Genomic DNA, 24,646 nt, shown 5'->3' with positions numbered 1-24,646 from the left:
CTGACCGAAGCTTTCGATGCTCTGAGGAGACACCAAATAAAACTGAATCCGACGAAGTAGATCTTCGACGTCACTTCGAAGAAGTTTCTCGATTTCATGGGGATGAGATGAGGCATCGAAGCCAATCTCGAGAAGATCAAGGCGGTTCTCGATATGAAACCTCTGACTTCTTGACGAGATATTCAGAAATTGGTAGGACGCATGGCATCTCTAAGCCAATTTATCTCCAAGTCCGTAGAACAATGCCTCCCTTTCTTCAAACTTCTCAAATGAATGAAGGACTTCACCTAGACGGAAGAATGTCAGAAAGCTTTCAACAACTTGAAGCAATACTTGAGCTCTCCTCCATTGCTGACGAAGCTGAACATCGATGATGAATTACTCATGTACTTAGCTATGACGCCTAAAGCCATCAGCTCGATGTTGGTCCGAGAAGAAAATAAGTTGCAAAAACCTATTTACTACTTAAGTCCAATACTGCATGGGGCCGAAACAAGGTATTCTCGGATCAAAAAAGTTATCTTCACAATCATCATGACTATTCGGCGAATACAACTATACTTTCAGGCCTCTTCGGTGAAGATCCTGACTGACCTCCCCCTAAGAATCCTACTTCAACGACCAGACACTTCAGAGAAGATGGCCAAGTGAGTGGTTGAACTCACTGAGTTTGACCTTTCTTATGTTCTGCGATCTTCAATGAAGGCTCAGATACTCGTCGACTTTATCGCTGAATGTACACTAACCGAGGACAGTCAAGTCGGAGATCAACCCCAAGAAGAGACTTCAGAACCCATATGAATTCTACATATGAATGGAGCTTCCAACACCCAAGGATGCGACGTAGGCCTTATCCTGACCAACACCGATGGAATAGTGACTGAGTATGCACTTCAGTTTGGCTTCAAAGCTTGGAACAACCAAGCTGAGTACGAAGCCCTAGTGGTCGGACTAAAGATCACCAAAGACCTCGGTGTAAAATACCTAAGAGTTTTCACCAACTCACAACTAATCGTTGAACAATCCCGAGGAGAGTATGCGGCTCGAGATTCCATCCTTTTCAGATATCTACAAAAGCTCAAATTTCTATAAGCACACTTCGACTATTTGAGATTTTTCACATCCCCCACTCAGAGAATACTCGAGCTGATTTTCTATTTCGGCTCACCTCCTCCAGCTATGACGAGCTGAAAAAAATCTTCATCGAGCATCTTGAGAGCTCAAGCATCGACTCTGAAGAGGAAGTTCACCCGATCCAAGTCAGTCATGAACCGAACTGGATCAATACGTTCATCGACTACTTAACCAACGGAACCCTTTCGACTGATCCTGCTGAGGTATGCTAAATAAAAAGGTTGACAACTCAATACATGATCATCGACGACCGACTCTATAGGAGGTCAGCATCCCTACCCCTGCTCAAGTATCTTCAGCCTGCCGAAGCCGACTATGCTCTTCGGGAGGTACATGAGGGCATTTGCAGTAATCGCCTGGAGGGTAAATCATTATCCTACAAGATCCTCTGACAAGAATATTATGGGCCAACCATATAGAAGGACGCTACTAACTTAGTGCAGAAGTGCGACCAATGTCAAAGGTTTGCCAATATCCAAAGACTTTCATCAAATCATCTTACGACCATTTCGGTACCTTGGCCATTTGATCAATGGGGAGTCGATATACTTGATCCATTTCTGTCTGCCAGTGGGTAGAGAAGATTCATTATTGTTGTCATCGACTATTTCACTGAGTGGATGGAGGTGGGACCATTAGCATAGATAACACAACGGAAGGCCATCGACTTTTCATGAAAATCTATCATCTATCGATTTGATCTGCTTCGAGTAATTATCATCAAGAATGGTCGGTAATTCAACAACACTAAATTTGAGGAGTTCTGTGCGAGATATCACATCATCCACAAATTCACTTCGGTCGGACATCTACAGTCCAATGGGGAAGCGGAGGTAACCAACAGGATAATTCTCTAAAGCCTAAAAATGAGACTTGGTCAAGCCAAGGGGTGTTGGGCCAACAAACTCTACAGTATCCTATGGGCCTATCGAATGACTTCTTGGATCCCGACCGGAGAGACTCCTTTCAAACTGACGTTTGAGATGGAAGACATGATCCCATTCGAAATCGACCTACCTTCAACTCAGATAGAGCATTACGATGAATCAACCAATTCGGACAAGCGACAAGTTGATTTAAACTTGCTCGACAAAACTAGCAAGCAGCAAGTGACAAGTTGATTTAAACTTGCTCGACAAAACTAGCAAGCAGACTCAACTGAAAACAACTTCTTATCAGCAAAGGATAGCTCGGTACTACAAATCTCAAGTTAAGCCTAAAATCTTTCGAGTAAGAAATTTAGTCCTTAAAAAAATTGAAATTTTTAAATCGATCGAGCAAGAAAAACTGTCTCCGAATTGAGAAGGCCCTTACAAGATCTCAGCTGTTCTGCGACCGGCTTACAAAATTAAAAATTTAGATAGCATAGAGATCCCTTGGACCTAGAATGTCGAGAACCTACGGATGTACTATCAATGAGAATACCTTATCAATAAAAGGTTCTCTCTTCTACGATTCTGTGCTGCCAAGCAAGTCTACTACTCGATAATTACTCTCTCATCAGCTAGTATCCGACAAAACATAATTCAACTGACATCCGATTAACGGAGCCAGAAAAGGTTCGTCAACCATAAGCGTGCCTGCTAAGACCCGAGGGCTGCAGCGCCGGGTTACACACGAGACTCAGACGAAATCAGAACGATGTTCGGCTAGCAACCGATCATCGAAACTGTAAGGTTCGGCAATCGAAGGTGTACCTATTTGAGTGCCTACGGGCCCAGCAGGGTCCATAAGCCATGGTGTGCACGTAATACCCGACGAAAAAAAATTATGGTTAGTCAGCATACTCCCGACCGGCCAAGGACCAGCTGGTCCGAAATAACATGAAGGTATTCCCTTCAATCGACTAAGTTCCTATTCAACAGAACAATCCACGATTTCGAACCGACCAAGTCTGTCTATAAAACCGACCATATGACTTAAAGATTTTCTTAAAGTCTACAAGTTCAGTTATGATCTACTCGGTTTGCAGCTTCCCACCGACTATCTTACTTAGTCTTGCTGATTATTTTACTTAGTCATTTTTAGAGAAAGATAAGTAAATAAATAAAAAAGGAAAGCACCCAAACAGACAAGTCTAACAAGTCAAGATTAAGGGAAAAGAACATTTTATTAAAGGAGTTTAGTACAAAATACGAGGAAAGCAAAAAACTACAAGACAGAAGACAAAAAATAAAAAGGTACAAAGGAGTCTAAAAGGAGGGCTGGGGATGATCCTCTCCGGTCTCTGCTTTCTCGTCGCCCAACTCTTCTTGGAGCTTGTTAGCTTGTATCCCGCTTAGGCCCAATTTGGGTTGCAATCGGTGGATGGCCCTCTTGCAGTCGTCGAACCCAAGGTGGTACGTATTTGCAGAAGCATCAGAAAGCTCCTCCTGGTACTGTTCGGACTCTCGAAACTCGATCAGTGCTCGAGAAGCTACCTCCTGAGTCTGAGTTTCTACCGTTGATAGTTCCTCCCTCAGCTCCTTAGTGGCCTTTTCAGCCCCCTGCCTCTTCCCCTTTTCCTCCGCCGACTCCATTTCCTTCTGGTAGTCGGCCTTCAGCTTTTCAAACTCCTCCCTCTCTTTTTGGGAGTCGGCCCTCAGCTTTCTGAACTCTACTTCGTCCTTCTTCTGCTGGGCCTCTAAGGACACCAACTCGGCCTCCAGCAGAGCGATCTTCTCCCGACTTCTCTTCTCCCGCTCTTCAGCAGTGCGGAGAAGCTCCTCGGCAACTTCGGCCCGAGCATGAGCGATCTGAGCCTTATTTTCTAACTAGATGTTGAGCCATGCAAAGTCGGTCAATGCCTCATACAGTACTGTCATGTCGTGCATCATCTACAAAAAGAAAAATAGTTAAGTCATATAGTTGGCCTACCATTATTCAAAAAATATACAAGAAGAGGACAGTCAAAGACTCACTGATAACAACGACATATAGGAGTTCAAGAAAATCTCCATGACTGGGCAGGCCTTCCTAACTTTTCAATTTGTGGGCAGCATCATCATCTTCACCAACTCCTTAGAGCTCTTGGTCGGTCGTCTTGATGCACAGCCCCAGGGTGAGGGTGGCCTTCCCGGAAGGAGTGTCCGGACTGTAGTCGGCGATGATCGTCGGTGGGGCCTTCCCCTTGTCGGCTTCCTCCCAACCAGGTGCTCGGCCTCCGTCAGTTCCAGCTTGGGCTGGCAAGGCTTGGACAGTGGCGGCTGGCCTGGGTGGGGGCTCGATGATGACGACATCATCCTCCGTGGGGGCGGCTATGGCCCCTGCGATGGCAACTGTGGCATCGACAGTGTAAGGTGCTAGTGAAGATTGCTCTGATGGTGGTCGAGGCGGCGACGGCGGCTACGTGCTCCTCGGTACCCGAGAAGGAGATTCCTCCCTTGGCCTCTTTGCGGACGTGAAGGTCCACCGAGCCCGAATGTCGCCTTTTCTTCTTCTTGATGGCCTGTTGAAGGAATTTCGATGTGACCCTCATGTCTGCAAAGTAAGGGCAAAAGTAAGTCAGTCCATAAGAGAGGAAAAGAGAACTACAAAGGTCTACAGAAGAAGACTATCTAAGTGGCTGGCTGGGCTTATCCCGACGTCATACAGCAACTGCTCCTCTGAGAGCCCCCACTGCGAAGGGATCAAGATGCCGAATAGCTTATCGTACTGCTCTCGATCCTCAGTCGGGACCACATCATTCCTATTCGGGGATAGATTGGGAGTGGCCGAGATCCAACTGAAGCCCTAGGATGGTCGGCAGCTATATAAAAAAATTTGTTCTTCCATCGATGGATGAAAGAAGGAAGCTCGGTAATGAACTGATGTTTAAGCTGGAGGCTAAAGAACCACCATTTTCGTTCTAGAGGATGTTTTTTCAATATGAAAAGAGTTCGAAAAAGAGAGATTCGGAGCTAAAACCGAAGAAGAAAGCAAAGAACAACAAACGAAGATAAAATCCTAAAGAAATTAGGTGTGAGTTGGGTAGGAACAATGTCATGTAAGTCAAGGACATTAGTAAAAAATGGATGAAGAGGAAATCGAAGTCTTGAGTGAAGGAACTTCTTATAAACGATGATGTAGCCATTAGGAGGACAGACAACCCGACCTTCTTCGTCAGACTCCATTAGTCGATACCAACTAGGGATGTGATAGAGGTCTCTTAGTCAGTGGATACCGGCCTCCGATAATTTGGACCTCTCGGTAAGAGGCCCGGAAAGGCTCTCGGGAATCAGCTGTTCTTCCGACTCCTTCGAATCGAGATGATCCCATTGAGAGGAAGCACCTTCTTGATCACCCTGAGGAATCTCCTTGGTCTCCCTCCAAATGAATGGGGTCCGAGAACTGTGGTCCCCCACCACATTCTCGCCCCCCGACTCTCTACTTGAAGAATGCATGGAAAAAGAACAAAACAAAAACCCCAAAGAAAGGAGGGGAGGATAGAGAAAAATATTGAGAAAGGGATGGGAAAACTGATGACGATGGACCAGCAACCGTGAAGATCGGAAGGGAGACAACTGACAACAATGAAGCCTAAACCCCCAAAAATCCTGAGCTCTCTACTAGGAAGCAAGGAACCATAGGGTCGTGAGGGGCAAAGGCACTAGGATCAAAAGGAGGACTGAAGCAAGGCCCACTCCTATTTATAGACCCCTTCAACGGCCAGGACCGACCCAAAAATCACATCTTCCTTGGAGATGTTAGTGCGTGTCAGCCATCCCAGCCAACTATTTTTCTGGCTTTTCAACGCACCGCTGTTGAGATCACACCATGCCAGCAAATCCGCGTGACCATGGGTCGGACCAACTGACGATCGACATGTAGGAGACTTGGGTACGCCACCCCATTATTGCCCTGCTGCCTGATCTTCTGCCATCATTACGGAAAATCACTTCGAGCGCCATGGCATTTATTGCTATATGATCTACGGCATGACAGAGCCACCGCACATTTTGTGAACCGACAAGATGATGGTTCGCCCCACGAAATGATAAAACAGACGAATGCGACCTTCGGAATGTCATTAAATGACAAACCGACAGAAAAGACAGTTCAGATCCGATGGAAAAAATAGCTCGGATCCGCACAATGGCTAACTTCCTTCCTTCGATTGCAAAATCAGACTCGAGAGTTAGGGTGCAGGTGTTGGGGTAGATCCTCGTTACTTATCCGACTATCCCGCTTCCTCGCCTCTCGACCGACCAGTCTGCACTCCACCGACCAGGCTACTATAGTTCAACGCGACTCCGACCAATGGGCCTCGCCCCAACCGATCTTCTACCAATTGAGGTCGATAGTACGTGGGCGACTAAGAACGACGAACTCAGCTAAGTCGGCTCTTTATCAACTTGATTCGACATGCAGCCCACGAGTTGGATGATGGTACTTGGTGCATGACTGACTACATATCTGATGTCCTGTCGATCGATTCGATCGATAACTGGGTAGCACCGCTCAACAGATTCACTAGGTCTACTACCAAGTCCAAGAGCGCAGGTGTCTGCCGAGTAACTAACCATCAAGCATGGCCGCCACACTATCTGATCGGATCACATCAAGTCTCGTCACCCAGGAGCCATATCCTGTGCTGCCAGCTACGCACCATTATAAGAAACCACGAAGTCATTTATTGCACCCATGAGCTCATTAATTGTGCCCCACGTGCGATAAGGCATGCCGCCATAGCCACTTGTGCATCAAACGCAAAGCACGCCTGCCAACAAAGCCAATGGAGCTGCCTGTACTACTCGGTACGGACAAAAAATTCAAAATGGACTTTCTCTCTCTCCACTAATCTTAACCCCTCTATAAATAGAGGCAAGCAAGGACCCCTCTAGGTATGTAAGATTGGCTCTCATGCTGAAACTCTGCTTCTTTCTCTATTGAGTTTCATCGCTGACTTAAGCATTGGAAGATCCTTGCCGGAGCAACCTCCGGCGAGACTTATCCTGCAGGTCTTGCATCCCCGACGGCCCGATGTTCTACCTGAATCTAGCCACCTCGATGTCACATGGAGATTATCGTCAATGTGCACCACCAGCTCTCACTCTCATCCTTGACCGTCTCTGTTGTGCCCTCTCTCCAGTGTACGGACTCTCTCCCCGACTTTCTACCACACAGTAACCAGGCTCGGTTACTCGGCTCCAAGCCGACTACCCCATCGAAGATAGGCCGCAATAACAATAAATAAATAAATAGATAATTTTTTATTTATAAAAAAAATAACAACAACAACAACTGGTCTAACAAATAATGTAATATCCGTAGTTCTCTTTGAAAACCAAAGGAATGGGCTTCGAGAATTGAGAGCGGGGGAAGGAGAGGAGCAACAGGAGAGTGGAATGGTAACAAGTGCCGGGGGGAAATGGTGAAGAAACGAGAGGAGAGGGAGTGTGGTTTTAAGGGTTCAAGAAGGGGTGTAATTTTGGTCAGAGTTCAAATTTGCTGTGGATTCTAGCCGATCAGATGGGCAGCGTTAGAGGGAGAGGATTGTCACTTTCGCACCAAAGAAGGATTACCCTTCCTCCACGCAAACCCACCGTTGGATCACCCCTCGAACAACTCTTAAAGAGCTCCAAACTTCATTAGAATATTAAAGTTCAAACTTGACTTAATTAAAAAAAAAAAAAAGCGTTGACTCTATTCGAATATCAATTGAACTACAGTCAAACTCAAATTTGGATCTTGCTTATAATTAGAACATATATCAATTGAACTACAGTCAAACTTTAAACTACAGTCAAACTCAAATTTGGACCTTGCATATAATTAGAACATATATCAATTGAACTACAGTCAAACCCAAATTTGGACCTTGCTTATAATTAGAAAATATGGTTAAAACAAACTATAACATCACATTATATTTTGAAATATTAAATTAATAATATATGGTATAAATAAAATATAATATTATTAATAAAATATATATTTAATTAGGTTTGTGAGCTATCTATCCAAGTATTTTGTTACTTAAGCTCAGTATAAGTTGAGTTGAGCTCGAGTAGTTCACAAATTATGTCTCCTTTGCATCTTTAATTATTCATCCAATTCTGCAGAAAGTATATCCAAAGATAGATTTACGCAAAAGAAGGGAAATCCTTCTTTCATGCAAAAGATATAATCCATTCCTAGTTATAGAATTAGTCTCATGATTTTGACCGAATTCAAGTTGGGCAGCAAATTAAATTCACATCTTTACTTTTTCCTAGTTAAAAGAGAGGCCTTTTCTTCACCTCCTCTTTCATTTTTTTTTTTTTGCTAAAAAATGACCAGACTACGCTTCATTCAAACATCTTTCATATTTTAACATTTAATCGCAGTTCGATATCCGCCATGACTCGAATCCAAGTCACACCATTAGAAACAAAAGCCTATTCCACTGGAATGCCACCTCAATCCATTAGAAACAAAAGCCTATTCCACTGAAATGCCACCTCAATGGCTCCTCTTTACTTCTCACAGTTAAAAGAAAATTTGATATGGATGGGGTTGGACATGTTCCAAGGCTGAGTATGGATCGAAAATGGATTAGGTCAAGTCTTAAGCATAAATTGTTATTTGGATTTTGGAAGGCTGATACCCCCAAACTCCCTTCTATAACCAGGCGCACGAATTGAGGTGTTGCTCAAACTCTCTGGAATCTTTAATGGATTGAACCATGCATCAGGTGCGTGCTATAGATGATGCAGGTCATCTTTTAAAAATAGTCCAAATGTGGTCTAAGTTAATGCAAAAGCAAGAGAAACTTAAGCTAGGGTTTTTTCACTGTTGATATCGAAACCAGGACGTAGGACGAGAACAAACGGCCAAAATTTTCTCTTCACACACAAAAAGGGGGTTTCCTCTATTTTCTGGTAGTGAATTCAAGATAATTACTAAGGTATGAAAATTTGGATGACATGAAGCCCACCCAGATACCAAAGTAAGCAAGAGGGACATGAAAAGGCTGCACAATTAGGAGAGGTTAAGAGCATCTAATCCCTAATTTTCAGGAACAAGGTAAATGACCTCTTAGCAAAGAATTCTAAATCCCTGAAATTTGACAGAAGGGTACCCCTTTCATCGCCAATTTTCCAGTGGGTGGACTCCATGCCGATGATGGATTTAAGCGTCCAAACAAGCTGAACTCTATAGCATCAAACTTCCTGTTCTTCCCCTTTCGTTTTCCTGGCTGCCAAAAAGAGAGTGGTCAAAATATAATAGACGGGCAAACTTAAAAACTGAAGGCTATCATATCACACGAATGGTGGCAATTCGCGGAGGAGAATAACCCATTTGAATTGTGAAAAGCTATGCTAGTAGTCACCCTTCAAGATGCAACTCTTTTCTTCCCCTCAGTATTTGTTTATGTACAAGTTAGCCAACATGGCAGCGAGGTAAGAGGAACAAAACAGAACCCAAAAAGTATCACTTCAACAAATTGAATTGAGAAAGATTTGACCTAGACTTACACACGATAACCAATATCACATCAGATCTTCCAACCTTGGAATAACCAGATTTTACGGACCATCGATGAACCGCACAAGGGTCCCAATTTGGTCCTTCTACATACATCGTGATCATCTGCCTGTATGCAATCCACCATTAAAGCAATCACAGCTCAAAATCTTCTAGATTACAGCAGCACCAGAGATCAGCCAGCCTGTAAAGTATCTGTTAGTCAACATTTTCAGCCAGTTGCTTCCTTTGCTATGTGCCGGCATAGAGTGCATTATAAAGCATGGAATACCATACCGCCCCATATCATCCGATATGGAACGTACCGACACTACCATCTTGTACCGAACCATGTACCGACATTGCAGCAGAATTTTACCGATATGGGGTCCAATACCGAGAAGGCGAACTTTGTTATAAAGTAGTCCATATTACATCAAAAATGGATTGTGTACAGTCTTATTCTTGGCACAAGAAGGTAGAATTTGAACAACCAAAGTTTCAAGTAGCTGTAAGTTTTTTCTCATGCCAACATGGAAGATACAAAAGAACAGTGTTCGAATCATCTTCAAGTTACATTAGGGACAGTTTATATGAGTGTTATAGCTCATTCAGCTTCAGCTATTATTTTGTATGAGGTATCCCAATTGTTCGGATTTTCTGAAAATCAGGGATCAATTGAATTGCCATTTCGTGTCCTTTTATAACATTTACCAACAAAAGTTAAACTATTCCAACCATATGACAACCATAATCACAGCATTAATATATTATATAAAGATTTTGCTATGATACTCTTTTATAATATTTTATTATAAAAGATATTTAAGATACTACATAATATTATTTTTATATATTTTATTGTTTAAAAAATATTGTTTTATTTTTTCCCTACCTTCTTCCTCCCTCTGCCCATGGCTTCATCATGCCCAATCCTCCATCCCCACCGACGCAACCTGCGGCTCCTCCACGTTCCCCTCCCAGCCCCCCCCCCACCCCGGCCCCTCACACCTCCTCCGCGCCACCACCCGGCCCCCTCGCGCCTCCTCCACTTCTTTGCGTGCCAGCCCCCCTATGACCCACCACTCCTCTAAGCCACCCCCCCCCAACCAACACCCCTGGTGGTCCACAACTCCGCACCGCCCCCACCCCCAGGGGCCCCCTGCGCCTCCTCTGCTTCTCTACACCACCCCTCGCCCCTCAAGGGGCCTGTGCCTTCTCCAAGCCACCACCACCCCCCAAACCCCCTAGTGGTCTGCGGCTCCTTCGCTCGGCCTGTGTCTTCACCACGTCGCCACCGTCGCCCCCCCCAACCCAAGTAGCCCACGGGGAAAGAAAAGGTTTTTTGAAGAAAAAAAATCAATTTGATTATGGAATGAAATGATCCTAACTTTTGAAATATTTACTGCACCAGCCATGCACATGGATAATCTACCGAATTGAAATCTAAGTGATCCATATTTAATCCGACAATCCGAAATAGATTAAAAAAAAAGACAAAAATAACTTTTGGAGCACCATAGCAAAACTCATTATACAATTATACCACCAGTTATATATGCATCTAGGAAGAGGAAGAAGAACACCAAAGAGATGAGCAAAATGGCCAAAATGTAACAGAAGAAAAGAGAGCTATTGTCAGATGGAAGGAGGAACGGAGATAAAGGGGAAAAAGAAGAGTAAGTGGATGGGTGAAAAACAAGGCAACAACTTTGTTGTTTTATTGTTTAATCTAAACAGCAAAGGAGCTGTTCAGGCCACTTCTTCTAGTATTCCTTGCTCTAAATACAATATAAATATATACTATATATTAGGTATTATATTACATATACAATATAAATACAATACCAAACCTTGCCTATATAACATAAGCAACAATTAATGGTCATTTATGGGATTATTCCACCAATCACATGATACACATAAAAATTTTGCTATTATAGAATCATGATTGAAGAGATGGGTGAGACGATTACTTATAACCTTTGATATTTTACCAGAAAAGGAAGTCTCAAGGCTAATTTGGGCTAAACCAATTTTTGTCAAGCTCGCTAATTGCTCATTGAGCTGAAACTGGGCTACATATGTTGGGTTCACTTGAGGCCATGTTGAGCTTGAACCAAATATCTAGTAAGATGGCCCGAGCCTAAGACCACCTTAGGCACTCAAACCGCCTGATATGTGTGCTTATTTATAAAGTGGGGATGTCCAACATTGGCAACTAGCCGTTTATCCTAGCAAGAATTAGTAACAAAACCAAAATCCAAAGCAAGACCAAATAGACCCAAACAGGATATGATGAGACATAATCTCAGTGGTTGAAGCAAAATCACCGAAAAGAGTAGATGGAGAAAACCTTTCAGGGTTGGTTTTACCCATTCTATTTCACTATTCCAAGGGAACAGCACTCTTTTTAATGAATTTTTTTTCCCAATTCTTTATGAAAGCTTTCATCTATGAGAAAACTTTTCATCTGATATTCTAATAACTCCATTCTACCACCTTCAAAGCACATCCACATATCGAACATAGGTTCTAAACAGAAATAACCAATATATGTTCTAAAGGAGTATAGTCTTTCAACTTGGTTTTTAACATAGTTATTAGCCTAGGGAGGGATGGAAGAAAAACCTCAACAGCTAGCTAAAAATAAAACATTGATATGTGGCAAGAGTTGTTAACATATTAATTAAAGCACATCAAATCATTACCTAGAATTATCAAGTTGACAAGCATAAAAATCAAAGTAGCATATTATAAGCCACTGATCATTCACAAAGCAAGTTCTAGTAACTGAAATTTGAGTCAAGAAAAATCATAAATATACATATGTAAGAACCCTTTTCAAAAGTATCAGGTAACAGTTCCATTATCAACTAGGCTAACCTGAATAGTACGCCCCCCAGGCAATCCAATTGGTCAAAGCTAAAATGTTATGATTGACTTGCTTGGCTTACATAATCATATTAGACAGGTGATAAGGATAGCTGGTTCTGCAAGGAAAAGGACTGGATTCAGCAGAGTCAAATGTAACAAAAAGAGATTGGATGGAGAAAGAGGAGGGGGGGGGGGGGGGGGAGAGAGATCATTATTAGTACCTATTATTTCAATTGAGGAGCAAAAGGAGCAGGACAGGGAGATACAGTGTGATCTGGTAATTGATTTATGAATTCAAACGTAGCCTGAAGACAGGCATGTAGCATTTTCTTTTCTAACTTTACAAGCTGAACTGCAACTCGCTTCTTTGGATCCAAATGGCCATCTCTCAGCTGGTGATCATATAATGACAAATGGCTCATTAATTCTGTAATTGAAAATAAAAGGAGTGGAGACTCTCATAGTCATTACCATATCTTCATCCTCACTCAAGGTTGTAGAGTAGCCCGCCAACCTAGCCTCAAAATAACCTACAAGTTGGTCCAATACTGCTCGCTCCATGCACGGGCTCACCTGTACTAATATATTGTATTAGTCATGAATGCTATGATTCTCACTTTCAGGAAAGATTGAACAAATCAGGAAAAAGAGCTGCCTAAGAATACTAGTTTACTACTCATAATAACTAGTAAGCTTGCTTCAGAATGTTTAATCTAGTGCACAAGAAGCTTGCCAACCAATCTGAAGTAGAAAATAAACTACAAAAGAAAGCAGATTAATGGATGAACTGGTAAGTCTACTCACATCCAACAATCTAAATGTAGGCTAGCTATGATATAACAAACTAATGCAAAACTTGAAAGTCAAAAAAGTTATGGTTAAGTACTTCAATGTTTAGAAATACAACATTGATCGATATAGCATAATAAGGAAACAATGAAACAGCTGCTTATACTTAAAAAATCCCAGTATACTAGTATTATTATAGCAGGCATACTTCACGATAGAGATGAGGTGATAAATAACTTAAGTCTGCAATTTGTAATTTCCTACACAATCACATCCCAATAGCATATTATTGAAGAAATGACCCATAATTGCTCAAAATTATAAGTCTATGAATAAAAATGAAACACAAAGATACATTATTTGCATTTATGTAAAACCAAGATGGAAGATTACATTATTGAAACAATTATGTCATTGTTTATTTTCTTAAGTTTAAAAGAAGGGTAATCTGATGAGTGAGAAATTATAAAGACAATTATTCATGTCTATTTTCTTAAGTTTTAAAGTACGATAATCTAATGATTGAGAAATTATTAAGTAATTCTATTCCATAATACATCTGAGAAGTGATTGCCAGCTCGGTCATATTAAAAAACAAAAAAAACTATATAAATGATATCAAATTAAAGTGGCTTTGTGGACTTACAGGACAGATAGGACCCTGAGAAGAAATAACTGATTGCATCTCTGTTGGATCTGAAACATACCCTAATCTCATATAAGGCAGCATTTCTGATATAGCTTCTTTTTCTCTTCCCACAAACACCTTGAAAGAAAAAAGGGTGCATACTGTGATGCTTACTGCTAACCATAATACGAAAATATCATACTACATACATGAAAAACTTGGACAGCCAGCTTTCCATTTCTTTGAGCAACCATTCTCTTTTCTTGGTATTGAGGATCTTCCATATTCAGGGATGCCTATATCAGAAATGACAGATACAAGAAAGTCACACCAGCTAAGTGAGCAAATGCAAAATTTACATGTAGGAACTGCATTTCACCTCAATTGCTATGCGGTCATATGGATTATCTTCATCGACCAAACCATAATTGAGAAGCAACCTTGAATTTGGTTGTGGTCCACACCTACACGATCTACAAAGCTTGAGATGTCTATGCATAATATATTGCACATGTACATGCAAAAGGGGGTGTCTAAAAGCATCGGTAAACTATGGATGCAGAAGCAACCACCAGCAGAATAAGCAACTTTTACAGTGTGAGATAATAGGATACCATACAACAATTGGTTCCCCAGCCTTAAATGGACGATCAACCACCAACTCAACAGCATCGCTGACAGCAGTTAGCATTGCTTTGCAGTTGCTCTTGTAAGCCAACAATGGTGGCCCCAAAGGAACTAAGGCAAACCTTCGAGCCAAATTGACTTTCTGTTCTTAATAATTAAAAAAAAAAACACATTAGCATTTGATTTTATTCTAAGAAGCAGTTTTTGTCAGATCAACCACCACAGAAAAGAAAACTGTGATTTGGCATAATCCAGTATCTCTCCCCTTTTACCTCCTAAGGCATGAAATAGGTGGACTTGTAATCCTAGGGTATTTCCTTACTCTTGCTGGCTTGCTGCAACTGCTTTTTATCATTATCGGATATACAATTCGCTGCTTCCAAATAACAATTGGGCCCTTTAATGCAAACAACCTCCACTTCAAAGAAGGGCAAAGTGTTATGGAGTATGGAACCTTTGTCGCAAGGCATGATGAAGTTCAAGATCCATATTGTAAAAATTTAAAAAAAAAAATCATCAATTGAGGATGGATTACTTAGCATTAATTAGAAGTTTATTTATTACATAAAAATCTTATACTTTTTTTTATAAGTGTGATCTAAGGAAGTTCTATGAGTGTTGAATAGATAGAGCCTTTAAGAAAGTATTTATTATTATTGTTGACCAAGGAAGCATTTTTATTAAATAATGAATTTTATGGTTATATTACATTAGCTAGAAGCCCCTTCAGGATAAGGAAAAAATTTGAGGATATGCAGATTGACAATTACATAGGTAAATGAAAAAAATGTGAATATTCTTTCCCTCTTCCCCTTTGTTAGACACACTGCTATTTCTCTACCATTAACAAGTTCATCATGCCAAACAGACATGCATGCACACAACAGCATTCCCATTTGCATTTATCAAGCCTCAACATCGCATGGCTTCTTCGTTCTCCAGTTTTTTGATTCATAAAGCAAAACTGTTCTTCTAACTGCCTCATCAGATCTTCAACTCTCCAGAGTAATGGACAATCAAAAAACAATCCATGGGTGCCTCTCTACATACCTCGCCATTCTTAAACATATTTAAACATACTTATTTATCTTAAGGTCCTTTTGATCAGTAGAATGAAGGTAGTTGGTGTGGATCATGTGCTAGATTAGATAAATTGAAGATCTAAAATGACATTTTATCTATTTCAATAGGATGTTCAGGTCCAAAAACAATGATCTGGAAAAGATAATAAAATAAAGTTGAAAGATTGAAATCATGACCAGGAGAAGGTGATTTCTCACACAAGAATCCTATAGCATACCAAAGAAGAAAAAGAATAATTATAACCTTATCGTCTGACCATGACAGGATGAGGTTAGAAATGGAATTCTAGAAATTCAATGTAGTCTTCCGGATAGCCCTCTCCCATAGCCTCCCGACATGGCATAAACTTAATTTCAAGTCATTTAGTGTCTATTGTATGCTTTCTTTATCATGAATAGTGACAATATTCCATTTTTCATTCATCAAGCATTCACCTAGCCTTCAAGATCACATTCAAAGAGTCACTAATAAATACATTCAGATTGCTCAGCAATTCTCCATACACAAGTTTCCAGAAGGAATGATGAGCATCATATTATTTAAGAAAAGAAAAAGACCAAAATATGTACCACTTGTGTAATAAAATGCAAGGGAATATTGACTGCACACTTGTAGCATCCCTCCCCCAAAACTCACCACCAAAAAAAGCAGGGGAAGGAGAAAAGAAAAGGAATCTCAGACTCAATCATCAACACCTCATCTTCCAGACTTAAGGATTTGGTGATCCGGAAAATAGTCATAGCATCATCAAAAATGTATCAAATCTATACTTTTACTGGTTTTCAAGAGTGAAGTTACATAACTTCTCCTTCTTAGATGAAATTATCACTGAACTTGACCTTTGTTTCATTTGAATGTTCTACTGTCATAATATACTTAACTATTATCTAGATAAAACATAAAATTTTTCTGCTTTAAAAGTATGGATGCCATCATATCATGCAAAAGTGATATTCAAACCTGCATTTCCAAAAAGCATGGAACTTTATGACAACTACCTGCAAATGAACGACACAAGATTGAATTGCAACGAATGCCTGCTTGAAAATCTCAAACGGAAAAGCTTCAGTGGGAATGTCAAAAGGGTATTGCTGCATAGCACTGAAAACTATGAGAACAACAAAAGTTTGAGCTTCAAAATCCAAATCAAAGCATCACACATGGAGTTTGAAAGAGACAAGACCTGGAACAATGAGCCAGCCATGAACCAGACTGTATCAAGCTCATTGTACTCTCTTTTTATTCCTTCATCCCTTTCAAGAAGTTCAGCCTAAATCATGGGCATCATATAATTTTCTCAGTTCCTTAATCTTGTTAGAACTTTGGCACTCAAGTTAGATTCTCTAAGGATCATTATTCAAATTTCAACATCTGACTGAAGGCAACTGTCGGTATGTTAAGCCAACAAAAAACAATTACCCTTGTAGGACTGCCATCCAGGTAAGCCAGTTCAGTTTCAGACCATAGAAGTGGTGATTCCACAGCTAGCTGGCCTCTTCCTCGTTGACGATCAAGCTCCCTAATGAAGGGATACCAGAAAGACTTTTTGCCCTGTTTTTTCTCATACATGAGATATAGTGCCAAGCAGGCTAATTCTGATAGCTTGTTTGTTGTTAAGAGTTCCGCTGCATGACCCAAAAAGTTGACTAACATCAGGTTTATCAATTAGAGTCAGCAGATATGAATGTCATCTATATAACTTCTAACTATATAAGTTTAGTGAACAAGAAAACAATAACCACAGCCAAGTCATGTTTCCTAATTAAAGACTTGTTATTGCTTGATACCATGACTATTATTGCCTTAGTGGTCATGCTCAGATAAGAGATGGAGCAATTAGGGACTTCAAGCACTCTATCAAGCCCATATTATTGTAAGAAAGGGGTGTTCAATATAAAAAATAAAAAATAAAAACAAGGTGAGAAAGGAAGGGGGAAGAGGGGAGGGGGGAGGGAGAGAGAGGAGTGCTGCTGTCAAATGCTGAGAGAAGGAGGACCACTTTAAACCCCAAAATTAAAAGGGGAGAAAATGAGAAATAGGGGGAAAAAGTGGTAGTCAGTCATCATCAACCTGTTTTAATCATTGTTTATAAGAACTACGGGGTTAGGAGAGGGGTAAAAGCATAAGAGATCTGGAATGTGGTTTTAAAGAGAAATGGACCGTGTTGTGGAAAGCAAAAACACCTAACTTCAGGTATAGATCTCAGCTCATAGTGAAGACGAGCGCAGCATGAAAACTATGTAAGCTTTTGATAAATCATGAATGTATCACCTAATGTTACTAAGCAAATAATCATTAATCCATCATTTCGTAAGAATGAAATCGAGTATGGTACTCAATCTGCCTTGAAGTCACATGATCATGTCAAGAGATATCAACACAATAAACATTATAAAACAATAATATTCTCTTAAAAAAATGATGACTAATAATAAATAAAGAAAATTAATATAACAAAGTGAAGTTACACGAACCATCCTGGCTAGTTGATGCCCTCAAAGTTAAACAGGTCTATGATTCTGGCTGTGAAGTACCAAGAGAATTCTGCTATATATGGGTGGGGAAGATCAGTTTTCACTTATCTTCAGACTTCATGAACATGAACATTTATGAGAAGTCGCGTATTCAGAGGGAGGCAGTTGATAAGACGTGCACCAAATGGCTCAATGAAACAGAACACAATTTGACATATAATTGAGGCCTTGGGGTATGAAAAATGCAATTGATTAATAACCTATCTTTTTGTAGCCCAAAAGTATTTTATATGTTTTGCACTGGAAACACGTTCTGGAAGGAAGTCAATGAAGGGATCTGTTAACAAGATAATGGCGAATGTGCTATATATTGATGTCCGCATATTAACCATTAAAACAAGACATAATGCTATACCTCTCGAGCAGATTCCAATTTCATCAACAATGCCATGCAAAATTGGGCAAAATAAAGTGATCAACTGAATAGAGTAAAAAGCAAAGAAGAATAGATCCATCACCAATCGTCTCGTTTCCAAGAACTCTATCCAGAGTTACCACCAAAGAGTTCGGAATTGAGAATAACACATCTCCAGCCTGCAACAAGACCCGATTTTACTACCCAAGAACCAAATAAAAAAATCCTACGGTGATCCAAAAACGCATCATGTGATGCATGTAAACTACCTCAAGATCTTTGCTTGCCGCGATATAACGTATCGGCCGCTGCCTTCCGCCGTGAGAAGCCCTCTCCTTGAGAACAACCTTGCACGGCGGCAAGCCGTGCGCGTGCAACCAAGACTTAAGATCTCCGGTCTCCGCTCTTTTCTCGCCTCGGAGCACATGTGAGCTCCCTTCCTCCCTCCGCGATCCGGTGACCAGGGTCTCCGCCGCGCAGGTCAAACACAGGTTCCGGCGATGTCCGGTTCGAAATGGAGAGAACAGGCTGGGACTTCGGAAGGCGCCGGAGAGAAAGGATAGAGGTCGACAAGAAGGGGATCGAATGGGTGAAGAGAAGCTGGGGGTGAGGAGCCGAGCAGCGTCCATGGCGATCGTTAGGGTTAGGATTAGTGTTAGGATTGAGAACGGAGGAGACACATGGGTTAGCTTGGGAGAGGAGAGGAGTAACCGGTGGCTTTGTTGTAGCTGACGAGGGGAAGGCGCGGCATGGGTGAAGACTTTTATTCCATGGATGTCAAGGAAGAGACCCGCGAACAAACAACGAAGGGGGAACGACTACGAGGAGTATGCCCCCGAGTGTGCGCGAAACACGTGCCACCGGGATGGATCCACCGCAGGAGCTCGCTCGCACGTGGAAATACGTTGTAAGCTGCACGGATACTTGGTCGATCCAGCTAATTTGGAATTGAACTGTTTGTAATCCCAATTGCTGTAAATTAAAATTTAAGGCATCCAGATATTTGATAATAATTTATAATTTTAATTATAAAAAAATCTCAAGAGTTAAATTGTAATTTCCAACACAATAACATCATGGCACGTGCTAATTTATGTTATCGTCTGGCATATCATCCACGCAATGCACGGTATATAATTTTTATTTAAAAAATATATTATTTTTTAAATATTATTTTTATTAATTATATAATTGATTAAAAAATAATATCATTACATCGATATATTAATATATTATTTTATTAATATATTAGCACTATATTATTTTTATTAATTTTAAATATATTAATATTATATTATAAAAATATGCTTCATTGTCTTTTAAATTATAAAAATAATGCCACGTAAAGGGAGAGTGTTGAAATATTTTTACTTTTTTATTAAACTACAAAAATACTTTTAAAAATACTTTTGCATTACATGTCCTTACTATTTATTAAACTACAAAAAGACTCTTGTCTACGTGGAAGTAAAATAGGAAGTATTGAAATATCTATTCTCTTTTACTACATCACAAAAATACTCTTAAAAATATATATCATCTTAAAAATATTATTTTTATTAATTACATAAATATTTAAAATATATATTATTAATATCTAAAATATTTATTTTATTAATAAATATTTTATTAGTTTTTAATAAAATATTATTTTATTAATAAATTAATATATTATTTTATTTATTAATATATATGTTTGTTATTTTTAAAGTATTAATATCATCCTACAAAAACATCCTTCATTTTCTTTTGAATTATAAAATGACCCTCCATATAAACTTTCATATGGAATTAAAGTACATAGCATTGAAATGCCCATTCTTTTTTTACTAAACTATAAAAATATCTTTAAAAAATACATACTAATGGATGGGTGCTCTATCAACGAAGAGTCTCTATTTTAATATATATATAAAAGATTATTTCATATAATTAATGTATTAGAATTTTTTATTAAGTATTTATTTTATAGTATAAAAATTTAACTAATATATGCTGATAAAATGGGATTGTTTAAGGGAGGATTATAAATTTTTGATACATTACCTGAACTTTATATTTAAGATTTGAGTTGTTATTGTATAGATGTGCAACAAAGACTCTCTCTGAGAGACGTTGCCACTCTTAAAATACTTGTGTAAATTTATTATTATACATTTACTCTATATAGTAGAAATTTATGTTATATATACTGACCAAACAGAATTATTTTAGAGATGATTATATATTATTGATCTATTATCTGAGATTTTATATATAAGATTTGAAGTTGTTTTGTATGGAGGAGCAACAAATATATTCTCTATAGAATATTATCACTCTTAAAATGCCTGCAGTTGAAATCTATCTAACTATAATCATGAAGTGTATTGGTAAATAAAGCTTCCTCTTCTAAATCTCTAAGTTAATTCAAGCGTATTCGAAAGCATCCATCATGAATAGAGAGTAGATGAATTTAATAAAATGTGGGGGTAAACAATTATTTGTACATGGATTAAAAAAAAGTGTGGATGTGTTCCCAGATGTAAAGTTAGAAAAAATATATGGATATATTGAAGCTATAACTTGTAATACTAAAATCATCCATCCCTTCATGTTCTTAAAATGGGCTTCACACACACACACACACACATATATAAATATATATATTGAAGTTGTAACTTATGATATTAATGCTATTTATCCCTTCATATTTTTAAAATAGATATTTCACATACTTTTCATACATGGTAAAGTTGATGTGGCAGATTAAATATGCGAATATTGCAGATTAAATATGGAAAAGCTTTTAATATATCAAAATTATAATTCAAGCTTTGGAAATAACTTCCACCTTTGTATTCTTAAAATGGGCATCTCATATATCTTGCACGTGGCAAAGTACACATAGCAGGTTAAATATAAGAAAAGTTTTCAATATGATAAAATTATAATTTCAAGCTTTGAATATTTCATATACACTTAGCAAAGCCTCTATTTTATTTTATATATATATATATATACATACATACACACAAACACGCGCGCACACACATACACACATACACACACACACGCACACAGACATATATATATGCATGTATGTATGTATGTATGTGTGTGTGTGTATGTATGTATGTATATATATATATGTATGTATGTATATACACACACACATACGTACGTACGTAAATACATACATATATACATACATACACACGTACGTACATACATACATACATACATACATATATATATGTATGTATATATGTATGTATGTATATACGTACGTGTGTGTATGTATGTATGTATGTATGTATGTACGTGTGTGTATATATGTTTGTATGTATGTATACATACATACATACATATATATACACATACACAGATATACATACATACGTGTTGGAATTCGTATGTAGGGGCATGCATGTGTATTTCAAAATTTTATTTTCTAAATATCGCAGCGAAATAGTAGATTAAAATATTTTTAATCTATATCATACATGCATAAAATATAAAATCTACTTCATATGCTGAAATTATACATATACTGAAATTTAACATGTGATCGAATCACATACCTGTTTCTCAATTTCTTTCTTCAAATCTGGATCTGGAAGAGAAGAGGCTCTCTTTTAGCCGCATAAGTGCCCCGCCTCTATAGGTATCCACTCGGGATCAATCTGGAACAGTCCTCTTAAGATTGAATTTTTTTCTCTAAAAAAATTCAGCCTGCGAATCGGAACGAAGCCTGAATCATGATTAACTCTTTGATCTCTTTTCTTGATCTTCTTCTTCTCTTCTTCTCTTGCCTTTCCCTCCTTGATTTATGCTGCTACCAAGGACTAGAAACCAGCAAAGGAGGTGGATGCCCAAGGCCCTTGTGGGCGTGAAGAGGTGGGACGCCCAAGGGAGGGGCGTGTGGGACACCTAAGGGAGAAGAGAGGGTGTGGGGGGTTCCTTTGTGGCATGTGGGCTGCTGGTTTTGATGCTTAGAGACCTTAGTGGAGGTCTCTTTAAATAGACATAAGGATTGATCCTATTCAATCTCATAATATAAGTCCTACTTGCATTAGGTTTCTTAATAACTTAAATTATTCAACTTCCTTTAAGAATCCTTTTAGGCGCCAACTCTTGGAGCCCTTACACCCACATAAATACACCCCAAAGTGCACTCAAGGGATGTCCTATAAAGGATTTACACACTCTCTAAAGATGGGACATGCCCAACTTGATCCAATCAAGGTGGCACCCCAACTAAACTATCAAGAAATATTAATTAAGGACTTGCATCCTTAATTCAATTGATCCAAAATCTTAGACACCTAACAATTGAAGTCCAATAAATTTAATTTATTTAGGTTATTAACAGGTAATTAAGTTTGAATTATCTTATCAAATAAGAAATCCAAACGTAAAGAGAAAATTGGATCCAATCATGTGCTAGCAAGATTACCTTGAACCCAATCGGATTTTTCTAAATCCAATTGACACTTCATAAGTCCAATTGCTAATTTCAGGCCTAATTCTTTTATTGTGTAACTTCATAGGTTCAATTATATCTGATAGTAAGATATACAATAATCTCTATCAAGTATTATTGAAACTCTTTTCAATGGATCAGAATAATTGCACTCTAACTCATCAAAGATTGTCGATCCAGAACAACCTTAGTGAGCTCTCACAATCCATCAGTGATACCTAGTAGTATGTAGTGGTAATCCGATAGAATCGAAAATGAATCTCAAGGTGTAATTAGCGTGTGATTCAATTTCTCTATCGTGAATCCCGACTGAATGGCAGGTCATGGATAAACCATCAAATTTCAACATCAGTCATATGATAGATTCGATCAGCTCAAATCCAAATATAATTTTTATGAAATTTTTTTTCCATCAATCACACTACTATGGTCATAGATTTTCAGACTTAGCCTCTCAAATTTCATAGGACTACTTCTCTCTATCAAGATCGATAGATCCCATCTTGATGCACATCCTACTCTTACAGTGGACTAACTATCGTCAACATCCACTATGAGAACTCATTGAGATCCATATTTATGTGTTAGTCAAACTTCAGTAGCCTCACTACGAGCAGTAGTACCATTTCAGATCAAAAGATCATTCACATAACTACAGCATCGAGACAATCACTGACAATTGAATAAAAATTTAAGTGATCTCTCGTATAGTCACGCTCAGTACTAGTTGTTCTCTAACAACTATACACACTCATCGTCTAGTGTCTCTATACTGTAGACTAGAGACTCATCTATCTCGAAGGAAGTAATCTATGCATTGGTCTATCTGAATTGATCACCATCCTCATGATGATCCTATGATCGGGAGCATTTAAAAATTAAATATATGTCTCTAATTCTCAATACTTTGAGAATATGTATCGAAAGTTAATTTCTTGGACGATGCAAGGACACATCACACTTGAATGAAGAATAAATTTATCCTTTTATTGATCAAATCAATATATTAAGTACAAAATTGTGTGCTAGATTTATTACAATGTGTTAGTCATATTAGCTTCTAAGACATATATCTAACAATTTTTCACTTAGACTAAAGCTAATTGGCCACTAATCTAAGTCCCATCTTTTCAAGATGAACTTTTATTTTCGGTTGCTCAATTGCTTTATCAGTGGATCTACCACGTTGTCCGCAGAGTCTACTACGTTGCTCAATTGTTGGGTATAAAATACCCCCTAGTCGAAGTTCGTGACGGGAGCGACCCTCCGGGGATCCAACTGACTTTCGACCTCCGACAACGTCTCTTCAAACCTCCCAGGCGGCCGAGCCTCCACCACACTCCCAAGTTTTGCCGACGGGCAGGACCCCGCCAGCGTCGACCGGATTCTTCGTGGCGTCCGAACTCCTACAGGAGCCGGACCTCATCCCCGACTCCAATTGCAGGCAGACTTCGTCCAGACTCCTACGGGAGCCGGACTTCGCTCACGACTCCGATTACAGGTAGACTGCGTCCGGACTCCTACGGGAGCCGGACTTCGCCCCCGACTTCAACCGCAAGAAGGCTTCGTCCGGACTCCTACGGGAGCCGGACTTCGCCCCTGACTTCAATTGCAGGTAGACTTCATCCGGACTCCTACGGGAGCCGGACTTCATCCCCGACCTTAGCTGCTGGAAGGCTTCGCCCGGACTCCTACGGGAGCCGGGTTTCGTCCCCGACCTCAATTGCAGGTAGACTCTGCCCGGACTC

At 39.4% G+C, this 24,646-nt stretch overlaps 1 protein-coding gene across 4 annotated transcripts; it reads right to left on the bottom strand.

Moving 5' to 3' along the window:
* Nucleotides 1–9,359: 9,359 nt before the first annotated feature.
* Nucleotides 9,360–19,235, bottom strand: LOC105038665 (uncharacterized). Of its 4 annotated transcripts, none has more exons than XM_073260491.1 (13): nucleotides 18,703–19,235; nucleotides 18,537–18,612; nucleotides 16,964–17,169; nucleotides 16,728–16,814; nucleotides 16,543–16,635; nucleotides 14,449–14,603; nucleotides 14,214–14,298; nucleotides 14,044–14,130; nucleotides 13,853–13,972; nucleotides 12,889–12,990; nucleotides 12,639–12,809; nucleotides 12,427–12,548; nucleotides 9,360–9,745 (listed from the first exon to the last, which is right to left on the bottom strand). In XM_073260491.1, exons 1-11 carry the CDS (start codon nucleotides 19,060–19,062, stop codon nucleotides 12,642–12,644), a joined length of 1,539 nt encoding a protein of 512 aa, XP_073116592.1. In that variant the 5' UTR covers nucleotides 19,063–19,235; the 3' UTR covers nucleotides 9,360–9,745; nucleotides 12,427–12,548; nucleotides 12,639–12,641. The 4 variants fall into 4 exon arrangements, with proteins under 4 accessions (XP_073116592.1, XP_073116589.1, XP_073116586.1 ...); XM_073260488.1 differs by having other exon boundaries at nucleotides 9,360–9,756; nucleotides 12,427–12,533; nucleotides 18,703–19,234; XM_073260485.1 differs by having other exon boundaries at nucleotides 12,427–12,533; nucleotides 18,703–19,234.
* Between the last annotated feature and the right edge of the window lie 5,411 nt (nucleotides 19,236–24,646).

Source organism: Elaeis guineensis, chromosome 1 (assembly GCF_000442705.2).
Source record: "Elaeis guineensis isolate ETL-2024a chromosome 1, EG11, whole genome shotgun sequence".
NCBI classification, from domain to species: Eukaryota; Viridiplantae; Streptophyta; class Magnoliopsida; order Arecales; family Arecaceae; genus Elaeis; species Elaeis guineensis.
Note: the sequence above shows the minus strand (reverse complement) of the source record. Positions and strands in the feature narration are given on the sequence as shown.